Source organism: Rhinatrema bivittatum, chromosome 17, assembly GCF_901001135.1.
Source record: "Rhinatrema bivittatum chromosome 17, aRhiBiv1.1, whole genome shotgun sequence".
In the NCBI taxonomy this organism is placed as follows: Eukaryota; Metazoa; Chordata; class Amphibia; order Gymnophiona; family Rhinatrematidae; genus Rhinatrema; species Rhinatrema bivittatum.
This window is the reverse complement of record NC_042631.1, coordinates 53,425,312-53,437,352: the sequence shown is the minus strand read 5'-3', so window position 1 is coordinate 53,437,352 and position 12,041 is coordinate 53,425,312. Positions and strand designations below refer to the sequence as shown.

Sequence of the window (12,041 nt, the reverse complement as noted above, 5' to 3'; positions counted from 1 at the left end):
ATCGGGTTCGAGGCTGGGAAACAGGTTGGAGATAGGAGAACCAGAAGAGCGTTGGTAATGACAAAGCTAGGGTTCAGAGCCAGAATCAAGCAGAGAACCAGCATATAGTTGATAGTTTATCAATGGCATAAAGAATTGGAAAATGTAGAAAACATGTTAAGAATAAAAAGCCTACGAATAGTTAATTTTCCAATCACAAGGTTACTCTCGCCATATGAAATGTTTAAAATTTTTTAATAGAAATCTTTCATATGAGGAAGATAAAAAAAATCTTAGAGTAGGAATTTTATTTCCCAGTACAAAATAGAAACTGTACAAGGTGAAGAGCTAGATCATAGTCCAGGGATCTCATCTTTTCTTGAAGAGGCTCTGGACATTATAAAATAAGAGAACTACAATTATTTGTTTCTTTTCTCTTGAGAGAGAAAAAGATGAGGTGTTTGAGAAGTTTTTTTTAGAAATAAAGATCTCTCCTTTTGTGGGCAGAGAATATACGTATTTCCTGACGTCTCTAGGCACACACAGACCTGACGTAGACAATTTCTAGCCCTGAAAAATAAAGCCCTAGAGATTGGGGCAACTTTTTTTTTTTTTTTTTAAGTTTCCTTCGAAATATCATGTAAGTTTTCAGGGGAAAAAATTTATATTCTCTGACCCTATGTATTTGGAAAGGTTTTTGGCTGATAAAATTGAGACTAGAAAGTCTGATAATGACTAATAAAAAGGCCAAATTAAAGATAGAAACACACTCCTCTCCTTAGTAATATTATTGAGTAAGTCTATGTAATATTATGGTCCCCCAATATTATTTTCTTGTACTCCATAGAAAATTATTGGAAATTTCCCTAATTGTTATGTATGTTGTGTTACAAGATTGCTTACATTTTTTCTTTTGTGATTACATATGTTTAAAATATTGAAAATCTTCAAAAAGAAAAAAAAAAAATTAAAAAAAAAATAAAAAAAAAAATATATATATACACACACACACACATACATATACACACACACACACACACCCCTGTGAAACTTTTTCTGAACCACCTGATTATATCAATATTTTATAACAAAAATCAATATTTATAACAAAAACAATAAATAAATAAATAAATATCAATATTTTAATTGATAAAACTCAATAAATGGAGAAATTAATTACCTGATAATTTTGTTTCTCTTAGTGTAGACAGATGGACTCAGGACCAATGGGTATTATGCTCTCCTGATAGCAGACTGAGTCAGATTTCGAAGCTGACGTCACCCTACATATACCCGTGCAGCAAGCTCAGCTCTTCAGTATTCTCTTCGAAAAGCAGGAGTGGATATATGTTGCTTAATACTTGATTAACCTTGAACTGGTTCAACTGATATATATATATATATATATATATATATATACACATATATACATATACACACACACATAACTTTTTTTTTTTTTTTAAATTGGAGACTGCCAGTGCACTCAAACAATAAACGCCGACACCAGACAAACTGAGGGTGTCTTGAACTAGAGGTAGGCCGTGGCTTACCCGTATTTGCTTAGCCTCGAGATTTTTGTTATCAGAGGTTCTCGACTTCTGGAGCAGCCGTGGGCGGGATGCTGAGTCCATCTGTCTACAAAATGGGATGTACAAAAGCTACTCCCCTACAGGGTGGGAGGCTGCCCGTGGCCCTCTTAGTACTGCTCTTGCGAAAGCTATATCATCTCTGGCCTGAACATCCAGGCAGTAGAACATGGAGAAGGTGTGCAGGGAGGATCATGTTGCCACCCGACAGATCTCGGCTGGTGACAGCAGCTTGGTTTCAGCCCAGGAGACTGCCTGGGCCCTTGTGGAATGACCCTTGACCTGTAGAAGTAATGGCTTTCCTGCCTCTATGTAGAGGGAGAGGGAAGAAAGTATGCCAGGGATGGAGAGATAGAGAGGGAAACTGAAGATGCCAGGAGATGAGGAAGAGGGAGGGAGATGATGCTAGGGGGATAGAGGATGAGGGAAGGTGATGAGATGCCTGGGGATGGGGAGAAGGATGGAGGGTGAGAGAAGGTGAGAGAGAAGATGACTGGGGAGAGTGGTAGAAGGAAAGGAAAGAGTGATGATTATGTCAGGGGTGAGGAGGAGAGGGAAGGTGGTGGTGGTGGTGATATGCCAGGGGTGAGGTGGTATTGATACCAGTGAGGGAGAGGGAAGGGGAAGAGATGGTGGGAGAGGGAAGATGATGATGATGATGATGCCACGGTGGTTGGGGATAGGGAAGGGAAGAAAATGATGTCAGAGGGAGAGGGGTGGAGGTACAGGGAAGGTGATGATGCCAAGGGGTGAGGATGATGCCAGGCAGTGGGGAAGAGAGGTAGAAGGAAAGGAAGAAGTAGTAGTGATGACGATTCCAGGATGAGGAGGTGGAGAGAGATAGAGAGAGAAGATGATGATATTTTCATAGTTTTTCTTTTTGTTCTTAGAGTAACTGATACTAAGATTTTATTTTTTACCTAAAGTTTTTCACATTATTTTTGTCAAAGCTTTTTGAATTGTTGCAAGTTGTATTTTTCCCAATGGATTTTGCTTGTATTTTTGATTTGCCTTGTAAACCGATATGAAGTCAACACGAATGTCGGTATATAAAAGTGAATAAATAAAATACATGTGATGGTGGGAGAAGGAAGGTGATGATGCCAAGAGCATGTGGGGATAGGGAAAGGAAGAAGATGATGCCAGGGGAGAGGCATTGTTATGATGCTGGGGGAAGAGAGAGTAATGATGGGGAAGTGGGTGGTGTACCACAACCAAGTGACTCCTGTGTCAGGTGTTCCACGAAACAAAAAAAGGTTGGGAACCACTGTATTAGGAGGTTAGAATTTAGCCAAGTATTCATTTAGCTGGCCAACTTAGAGTTAGCCAGCTAAATGCTTTTGAATATGGACCTCAATGTATTTTCTTGCAGAAAGAATTCCTAAAAATATTTATCTCATTGATATTCAAAGTGTGTTTTTTACCCTAAAGCTGGCATTCATGCGTCACTGTTCCAGGTCTCAATACATGACCTTGTTCTATCTTCCATCAGTAAGACAAGTTTGATAACTGGATCTCACCTGAGAGGTGTGAGGCTTTGCACAATTGTCTGCAGAGTTTCTCACTGCTGAACCTGCTGCTTTGTAGCACTGTTATGCCTTTGTCCTGTAGAATGGTGACCCTGTCGTCTGAAGTGCTCAAAGAGACAATGCACAGAATGACAAGAGCTGCCCACATTTTCCAGGCCAGCTCATGGCCTGCTGCTCCTTCCGATTCCATTGGTGAGTGCAGACAGTAGTGGATGACTTCAGCTCCCAAGTCCCATGCTGCGTCTGTAAGAAAAAACAAAGCATTTTCTAGGGGAAGAAGTGCTGCTGCTGCCTCTGCTTCCCTCACAGAATTCAAACTACAAGAGAGTGTCCTTTTCCCTCCGTATTCCAGGAAGCTGTCACTGATCAGTGTCATATCAGTCTATTCCTGCATGATTCTAGTTTAGAGCGAGAATTGGAAGAGAACTTGCTCTCTTTTTAAAAGTGCCCTTAAAGCAGCACTACTCTCTACATTCATCAACTTCCTACTGCTTGTTTTTATTGGTCTTCTTTCAGATTAATTCATATATTTTATGTCCTACATTTTTAAACTTTTTGAAAAGAAAGTATGTTATAATAAATATAGAATTCTAACTGATGGAAGCAATAGGCTAGAGCTTATAAGGAAGCAATAAAAATGGCTAAAAACATTTTACATGGCACAAATAGATAAAACTTTAAATCAACCTAAAAACACTTATTTGTTATAGTGAAATTACTTGTATTCACAGGAAATCAGTCTCAACCCTAATGCATCATAGAATGATGCAACACTTTTGTACATTTCTTTTCTGAGAAAATATCTGTAAATAGGACATCATTTAGAGGTTACATCGGCTAGTTTACTTATGCAAAAAAATCCAAATTTTGATCATCCCTCCTTTTCCTCTCACTGTAATCCTTACATTTTCTTTTCATGTTGTAGCTTTTGTGGCAACAAATGGGGAAAATGAATAGGAGGGAAGGAGAGAATAACTTCTGTACTATATAGATTACACTAGCTTCCCATCTTTTATAGGATTCTATTTAAGATTTTCTGTTTACATAGTAAGGGATCACATGGTAAAAAGACTACTTGACAAAGAACAAAGGACAAAGAACTATTTGACAAATCTGAATTGCTCAGTCACCCAGAAATACCTTGTACCTTATCCAGTTCACCACCAAAAAAAATATATATTATGTCACTGTGGCATAGCTCCAGATGCAAGGGTACATTGTAGTCTGACGGGCTGTTCAGGAGTCTTGGCTGAAGTGGAGGATAGCCTAGACCAGCACAAACAGGTAGTTAACTACCATCAAAACCTTCAGTTAGGGCTCACTACCATTATTTGTCCTCAGAACTACACCTTAGCCTTTCCCTCCATAACTCTGAACCTAAGACACTCTGGGCGATGCAATAATATGTTCCCAGCCTAGAGTACAGGTTTACTTGTGGTTGGGCATGCGAGAATATTATCCGATGCAGTAAGGAGTTAGCGCATCTAAAACACACGCCCTAACATTTACCTAATAGCACCCAATGCATGTAAATCCCATATAGAGGAAGATATTAACCATACCTTCCGATGCAGAACAAGCACACCCAAAGGCTGGACATCGAAACACACATGGGGAATTAACTCCAGCTCTAGAAGTGAAGTCAAATTAACTCGTAGTTCATGGGCTCATGAGAAACATAAAAATATGTTGTCTGTGTTGTGATAAATGTGCCGGCCTCCTTAGCATCATCCTGACTCTTAAAATTTACTGCTTGCAGTGGAGAAAAATATATGTACATTGATTGATCAAAGGAATGGCACTTCTTTTGACCACACAATTTAGACAGCCATACCAATGGGCACCTGATAAATAAACTTCAGAACTACTGAAACTAGCACCTTAAGTAAAATTAAAAAAAAACACAATCAAAACAGATGGTCGTATTGAGTGTTCCTACAATAAACTTGAGTGCCAGAGATACAAAATTATGCTTTAGCATGCCCTTTTTTACGCTGCCCCAATTTTCCTCTCATTTACCTAGTAACACAGTAATGAGAGCAGAAAAAGACTAAATGGTTCATCTAGCCTCCCCAGCAAGTTTCTTACTTAGGCATTTTATATATACTAATTCCAAAAGATGATCACAAACGGTTTACATTAATCAGCATTCATGGTTTTGGTCAACAATCACAACGTGTGTCACCTTCACATTCTAGGTTTACACCATAACAAATACATATGCTAGTTCATATTCATATATATTCTAAGACATCACGATAGTAGATATATAATCTAGATCAGTGGTTCTCAACTGGTGTGTCACGACACACCAGTGTGTCGCCACACTCCCGGTCCCCTGCTGACCCAGCTGCTCCACTACCCGAGCAAGAACAGGTCCTTCGCCCAGGCTTAAAACGCTGAAAGCCCGGGCAGAATGCAGCAGGAGTCAGCGGAGTCAGCAGTGCCGGCATGCTCTTCTTCCCATCCACCCCACCCCCCCCCCTCGGCCCCGGAAGAGGAAGTGGTGAGCAGCGGGTGCGTGCGCGGGAAGAAGAGACCTTGCTAGTGCGCACGGCATCGGCCCGAAGAAAAGAAGAGAGGCGCGGTCTGAAGAATGACCAGCTTGGCTCAGAGAAAACAAAGAATATTGTCAACCCCATGGCCAATGGGACTCCTTGCTCCGAGAGGGCTGAAAATGAAGTAGATGTGCTGCTGCCTTTAGGGTTAGAAGTGGAGGAGGCTGCTGCTGCTGCTAGTTCGGGGAGGGGGGGGGAGAGTGAGTGAATGAGCAAGCATGTGTGAAAGTGAGAGAAAGACAGCATGTGGTGTCTGTGTGATTGAGAGCTGGTTTAGGCGAGGGAGCATGCAAGTATGTGATTGACAGCATGTGTGTAAATGAGAGAACGAGAGAATGTTTGTAAGCATGTGAATGAGAGACTGTGTGTGAGAGGAAAAGGACAGCATGTATGTGTATAGCTTGAAAAGATAGACAAACATGTGTGTAAATGTGTAATTAAGAGCCTATATAAGTGAGAGAGAAAAAGCATGTGTATATGTGCGTGACAGAGCCGGTGTGAGAGAGAGGAGAAAGTTGCAAGCAAACCACCCCTCCTCCTGCTAATTCAAAACACATCTCAGGACACCTGGATATCAAACATTCCTAGGTATGCAGAGCAAAACATTTTTTTGTAGCCTTAATTTTTCATTACTGGGTCTTTGTGGTCTGCTATTTTAAAATATTTTATTGGTATCTAGAAATTTTTTTTATTGAGTTTTTAATTATTGGATATTCCATTCATCCACTGTTTTGAAATAATCTGTTCTTTTTGTTAGTATGGTTTTACTGCTATTGATTTATAAGTATTGGTAATGTTTCTTTTTTTCCTTTGTTGCACCTGCATACAGAGACTCTGGCTTGTTGTGGTTTCAATTTAGTTTTTGTCTGCATGCTTTCTAGTTATGCATTGGTGGTGGGGAGGAGGGGAATTGGGGGCCAGAGGGTACTGGAAGCCAATAGTAACAGGTGGGGGAGAGAAAAAGGAAAAAAAAAAAATGGATTAAAGTGTGTTAGCTTGCTGGGCAGACTGGATGGGCCATTTGGTCTTCTTCTGCCGTCATTTCTATGTTTCTATTTTGGTCTCTTTATTCTTTGTTAGGTGAGGGTCAGCACGAGTGATTCAGGTTGAGGTTCTCTGCTGGCGTGTAGTTTCTGTGTAGGGCTCCATTTTCCTAATAGGAGGTTGTATTGGTGTCTTAAGGCCTTTGGTTGTAATATTTTCAGTGCTGCTTTTTCCTTAGGTAAGGTGGTTACTGTTAAGTGCTGGAAATTGGTGCTGTTTGGTGTGGGATTGTTTACAGTTTATGCAATTCTGTTCAGACAGAATATGTATCTTTTCCTTGTGCCATTCTTAACAATAAAAATAATACGGACCTTTTTTTTTTTTTTTTTTTTTTTTATTTCCGCCAAAATTGTAATGAGCAGTGTGTCACACATGTGAACGTGGTCTGTCAGGTGTGTCACGATGGGAAAAAGGTTGAGAACCACTGATCTAGATCATATTCATATATTTTTAGGTCGACAATATTAAATACAAATTCTAATTCTGCTAACAAAAACAGCCGCTTCATGCAGGTATCCTCAAAGTGGTATGTTAATATTACTACCCTTAACAATCAAAGCCAAGCAACTGTCAAACCCATAACAAAATGACTGCTAGTAATATTTTTACAGGGTGAGCAGTCTTCTTGATGATTCAGGCAATGCTGCTTCAATGTGCTTTGCTTTTGGACTTGGCCATAGAAGCAGTCCTGTGCTTTTCCCCTAATGTCTGTGCAGCCACACCCTGGGCCATCATCTGAATCCAATTCTCCCATTTTTTTCTTCTCCTCCTCCCCCCTCCCCCTGGCAAAACACAGAGCGATGTGGGAAGTTGCATCAAAATTATGTAAGCTAACTGGATGCTCATGCCATGCCTTCTGTTAGGGGTAGTAACTGCTGCTCCTTGCAGGTTACCCCATGCCCTCTTTTCTTCATTCCACCTCTAGCCTTTAGGGATCCACAGAGTTTATCCAATGCCTTTTTTAATTCGTTTACTGTTTTCATATTCACCACCTCTGCTGGCAGGGAATTCCAGGCATCCACCGTTTTCGCCATGAAGAAATATTTCCTGATGTTGGTTCTGAGTCATCCCCCCTTGAGTTTCATTTCGCAACTCCTAGTTTTGTTTCCTTTCCAACAGAAAAGGCTCAAGGATCATGCATCATTAAAAAAAACAAAAAAACTTTCAGATACCTGAAAGTCTGTATCACATCTTCCCTGCACCTTCTCTCTTCCAAGGGATACATATTCAGATCCTTCAAGTCTCTCCTCATAAGTCTCCATACAGCTCCATCCTGTCTCTATCATTTTTGAGATACGGGCTCCAGAACTGGACACAGTACTTCAGGTACGCACATTTTTGCTCTTTTTGGTGAATGTGCCAGAGGCCCTGGAGAGTAACTTCTCCCCCACATCTGGGCTCGAACCCAGACCACCCCAAAGAGAAGGATAAAGCACACAACTAGGGGACTGGTTACATAGGTATTGTAGGAGACTATAAACAACCGATGATGCAGCAGACTAGTACTGCGTTCACTATGTTTGGGTTTTTTCACACTTGTTCAATGAACTCTCTCACTTATTATTGTCAACCAATTTTCCATTTGCTTATTAGCAATTCAATGGTTTATTGGTTTCTCACTCAGCTTTACCTTTTGCTACAGGAAAGTTTATTTCCGGATTTAGTGAAACTTGGTTGGGGGGGGGGGGGGTGACCACCCAAACCCACACAGAAATTACCTTGAGCTTTCCTGGGGGCAAATTCAAATCTAGGCATTTTTATTTTGGGGGCTCTAATATTAGAAGAGGGGATGGTTGGGAGGGTTTAGGGTAGTTTTGAGAAGGATGGAAGGTGAGGGGAACATGAGGTGGGTATGGGTGGGAAGTTTGTCTTTTTCAGTGCTTATGATGGCTGACTGTTTAAATTCATGTGATTATTGTATCCATAAGAACATGCCATACTGGGTCAGACCAAGGGTCCATCAAGCCCAGGGTCCATCAAGGACCCTTGGTCCTTGATGGACCCAGCATCCTTATGGCCTGGATTGGCCAACAGTGGCCAATCCAGGCCATAAGAATCTGGCAAGTACCCAAAAACTGTCAATTTCATGTTACCATTGCTAATGGCAGTGGCTATTCTCTAAGTGAACTTAATAACAGGTAATGGACTTCTCCTCCAAGAACTTATCCAATCCTTTTTTAAACACAGCTATACTAACTGCACTAACCACATCCTCTGGCAACAAATTCCAGAGTTTAATTGTGCGTTGAGTAAAAAGAACTTTCTCCGATTAGTTTTTAAATGTGCCACATGCTAACTTCATGGAGTGCCCCCTAGTCCTTCTATTATTCGAAAGTGTAAATAACCGATTCACATCTACCGTTCTAGACCTCTCATGATTTTAAACCACCTCTATCATATCCCCCCTCAGCTGTCTCTTCTCCAAGCTGAAAAGTCCTAACCTCTTTTAGTCTTCCTCATAGGGGAGCTGTTCCATTCCCCTTATTTTGGTCGCCCTTCTCTGTACCTTCTCCATCTCAATTATATCTTTTTTGAGATGTGGCAACCAGAATTGTACACAGTATTCAAGGTGGGGTCTCATCATGGAGTGATACAGAGGTATTATGACATTTTCCGTTTTATTCACCATTCCCTTTTCTAATGGAAAAGCAAACAGAATGTTGGGAATTATCTGCCACAGCACACTGAAACCGACGATTTCAATGTGTTATCCACTATGACGCCTAGAATCTCTTTCTTGGGTGGTAGCACCTAATATGGAACCTAACATTGTTACACTTATAGCATGGGTTATTTTTCCCTATATGAATCACCCTGCACTTATCCACATTAAATTTCATCTGCCATTTCAATGCCCCAATTTTCCAGTCTCACAAGGTCTTCCTGCAATTTATCACAATCTGCTTGTGATTTAACTACTCTGAACAATTTTGAATCTGCAAATTTGATTACCTCACTAGTCGTATTTTTTTCCAGATCATTTATAAATATATTGAAAAGTAAGGGTCCCAATACAGATCCCTGAGGCACTCCTCTGACCACCCCTTTCCACTGAGAAAATTGTCCATTTAATCCTACTCTCTGTTTCCTGTCTTTTAGCCAGTTTGTAATCCACAAAAGGACATCGCCACCTATACCATGACTTTTTACTTTTCCTAGAAGCCTCTCAGGAGGAACTTTATCAAACGCCTTCTGAAAATCCAAGTACACTACATCTACCGGTTCACCTTTATCCACATGTTTATTAACTCCTTCAAAAAAGTGAAGCAGATTTGTGAGGCAAGACTTGCCTTGGGTAAAGCCATGCTAACTTTGTTCCATTAAACCATGTCTTTCCATATGTTCTGTAGTTTTGATGCTTAGAATACTTTCCACTATTTTTCCTGGCACTGAAGTCAGGCTAAGTGGTCTGTAGTTTCCCAGATTGCCCCTGGAGCCCTTTTTAAATATTGGGGTTACATTAGCTATCCTCCAGTCTTCAGGTACAATGGATGATTTTAATGATAGGTTACAAATTTTTACTAATAGGTCTGAAATTTCATTTTTGAGTTTCCTTTAGAACACTGGGGTTTATACCATCCGGTCCAGGTGATTTACTACTCTCAGTTTGTCAATCAGGGCCTACCACATCTTCTAGGTTCACCGTGATTTGGTTCAGTCCATCTGAATCATTACCCATGAAAACCTTCTCCATTACGGGTACCTCCCCAACATCCTCTTCAGTAAACACCGAAGCAAAGAAATCATTTAATCTTTCCACGATGGCCTTATCTTCTCTGTGCCCCTTTAACCCCCTCAATCATCTAATGGTCCAACTGACTCCCTCACAGGCTTTCTGCTTCGGATATATTTTTAAAAAGCTTTTTTTGTGAGTTTTTGCCTCTACGGCCAACTTCTTTTCAAATTCTCTTACTTAGCCTGTCTTATGTCTACATTTAACTTGCCAACACTTATGCATTATCCTATTTTCTTCTGTTGGATCCTTCTTCCAATATTTGAATGAAGATCTTTTGGCTAAATAGCTTCTTTCACCTCCCCTTTTAACCATGCCGATAATTGTTGTGCCTTCTTTCCACCTTTTTTTAATGTGTGGATTACATCTGGACTGTGCTTCTAGGATGGTATTTTTTTTTTTTAACAATGACCACACCTCTTGCACACTTTTTACCTTTGTAACTGCCTCCTTTCAGTTTTTTTCTTACAATGTTTCTCATTTTATCAAAGTTTCCCTTTTGAAGCTTAGCACGAGAGCCGTGGATTTGCTTACTGTCCCCCTTGCAGACATTAATTCAAATTTGATCATATTATAACCACTACTGCCAAGCGGCCCCACCACCATTACCTCTCTCACCAAATCCTGTCCTCCTCTGAGAATTAGATCTAAAATTGCTCCCTCTCTTGTCAGTTCCTGGACCAATTACTCCATAAAAGTGTCATTTATTCCATCCAGGAACTTTATATTTCTAGCATGTACTGATGATACATTTACACAGTCAATATTGGGGTGTTGCGTTCATGCCTGCTTTCGCCCTCGCTCCACCCGCTCTACCTGTGTGGTGACTCCCTCCGTGCCTTATGGACAGCTTGATGCCACGGCGTTGCAATGCCGCTTCTCCCCGGCGTCCCCGGGCCGGCTCGACACTACGGATCCGCCATGTTCCTGATGACATAGGGCGTGCGCTCGCCGAAGTAAGTACCAGTAAGGGTGCGAACCTCAGTCCCCCTGCTTTGGCGTCATTCGCTTCCAACATAAAAGGTCTTTACTTTTGCTAACAGATCGAGTTAGCAAGGACTCCGATTGGACTAGCTTCGACTATCCAAGACTACTTGCACTCGAAGGATTGTTTGCGAGATTCCTCCGGACCCGCTTCACTCTTGCAACATTGCCTCTCCGGACCTACTAGGGGTACCCGCTCCTCGGGGGCCTCATTCTTTCTCTATTTCAGATTACAGAAAGGAACAGGCCCTCAAGGAGCGAGTACCGATGTTCCTTAACACTCTGAAGATTCTCTATTGATTAAGAAGCTACTCCAGATAAAGATTGTGAGTGACCACCGCTCTCTCAGAGCGGTCCCTGGAACCAGGTACTCGTTCCTTGACGGCCTAACCCTTTCCAGCTACTGAGCTATCTCAAGACCTTATGTGAGTTATCATTTAGTACTGGCTATGTATAACTGCATATCCTGTCTATTCACTATCTACAGTCTCTTTGCAGCTCAGCAACCTTGGAATCGCAGTTCCAGTATCTGAGGGACTTCAGCCCTGCCGGGCATACCAACTCACTACTGCCACCTCTGGTGGTTATACTACTTATCTAATAAAAGAGCTATCTGTGTCTGTCT

At 41.2% G+C, this 12,041-nt stretch overlaps 1 protein-coding gene across 5 annotated transcripts in view; it reads right to left on the bottom strand.

Moving 5' to 3' along the window:
• C17H11orf24 (chromosome 17 C11orf24 homolog) overlaps nt 1-12,041 on the bottom strand; it is a 139,922-nt gene that overhangs the window by 115,240 nt on the left and 12,641 nt on the right. For all 5 annotated transcript variants that reach the window (XM_029582515.1, XM_029582516.1, XM_029582519.1 and 2 more), the window contains exon 2: nt 3,089-3,340. In XM_029582515.1, coding sequence (XP_029438375.1) covers nt 3,089-3,340 — 252 coding nt within the window. The remainder of the gene's footprint in view (nt 1-3,088; nt 3,341-12,041) is intronic.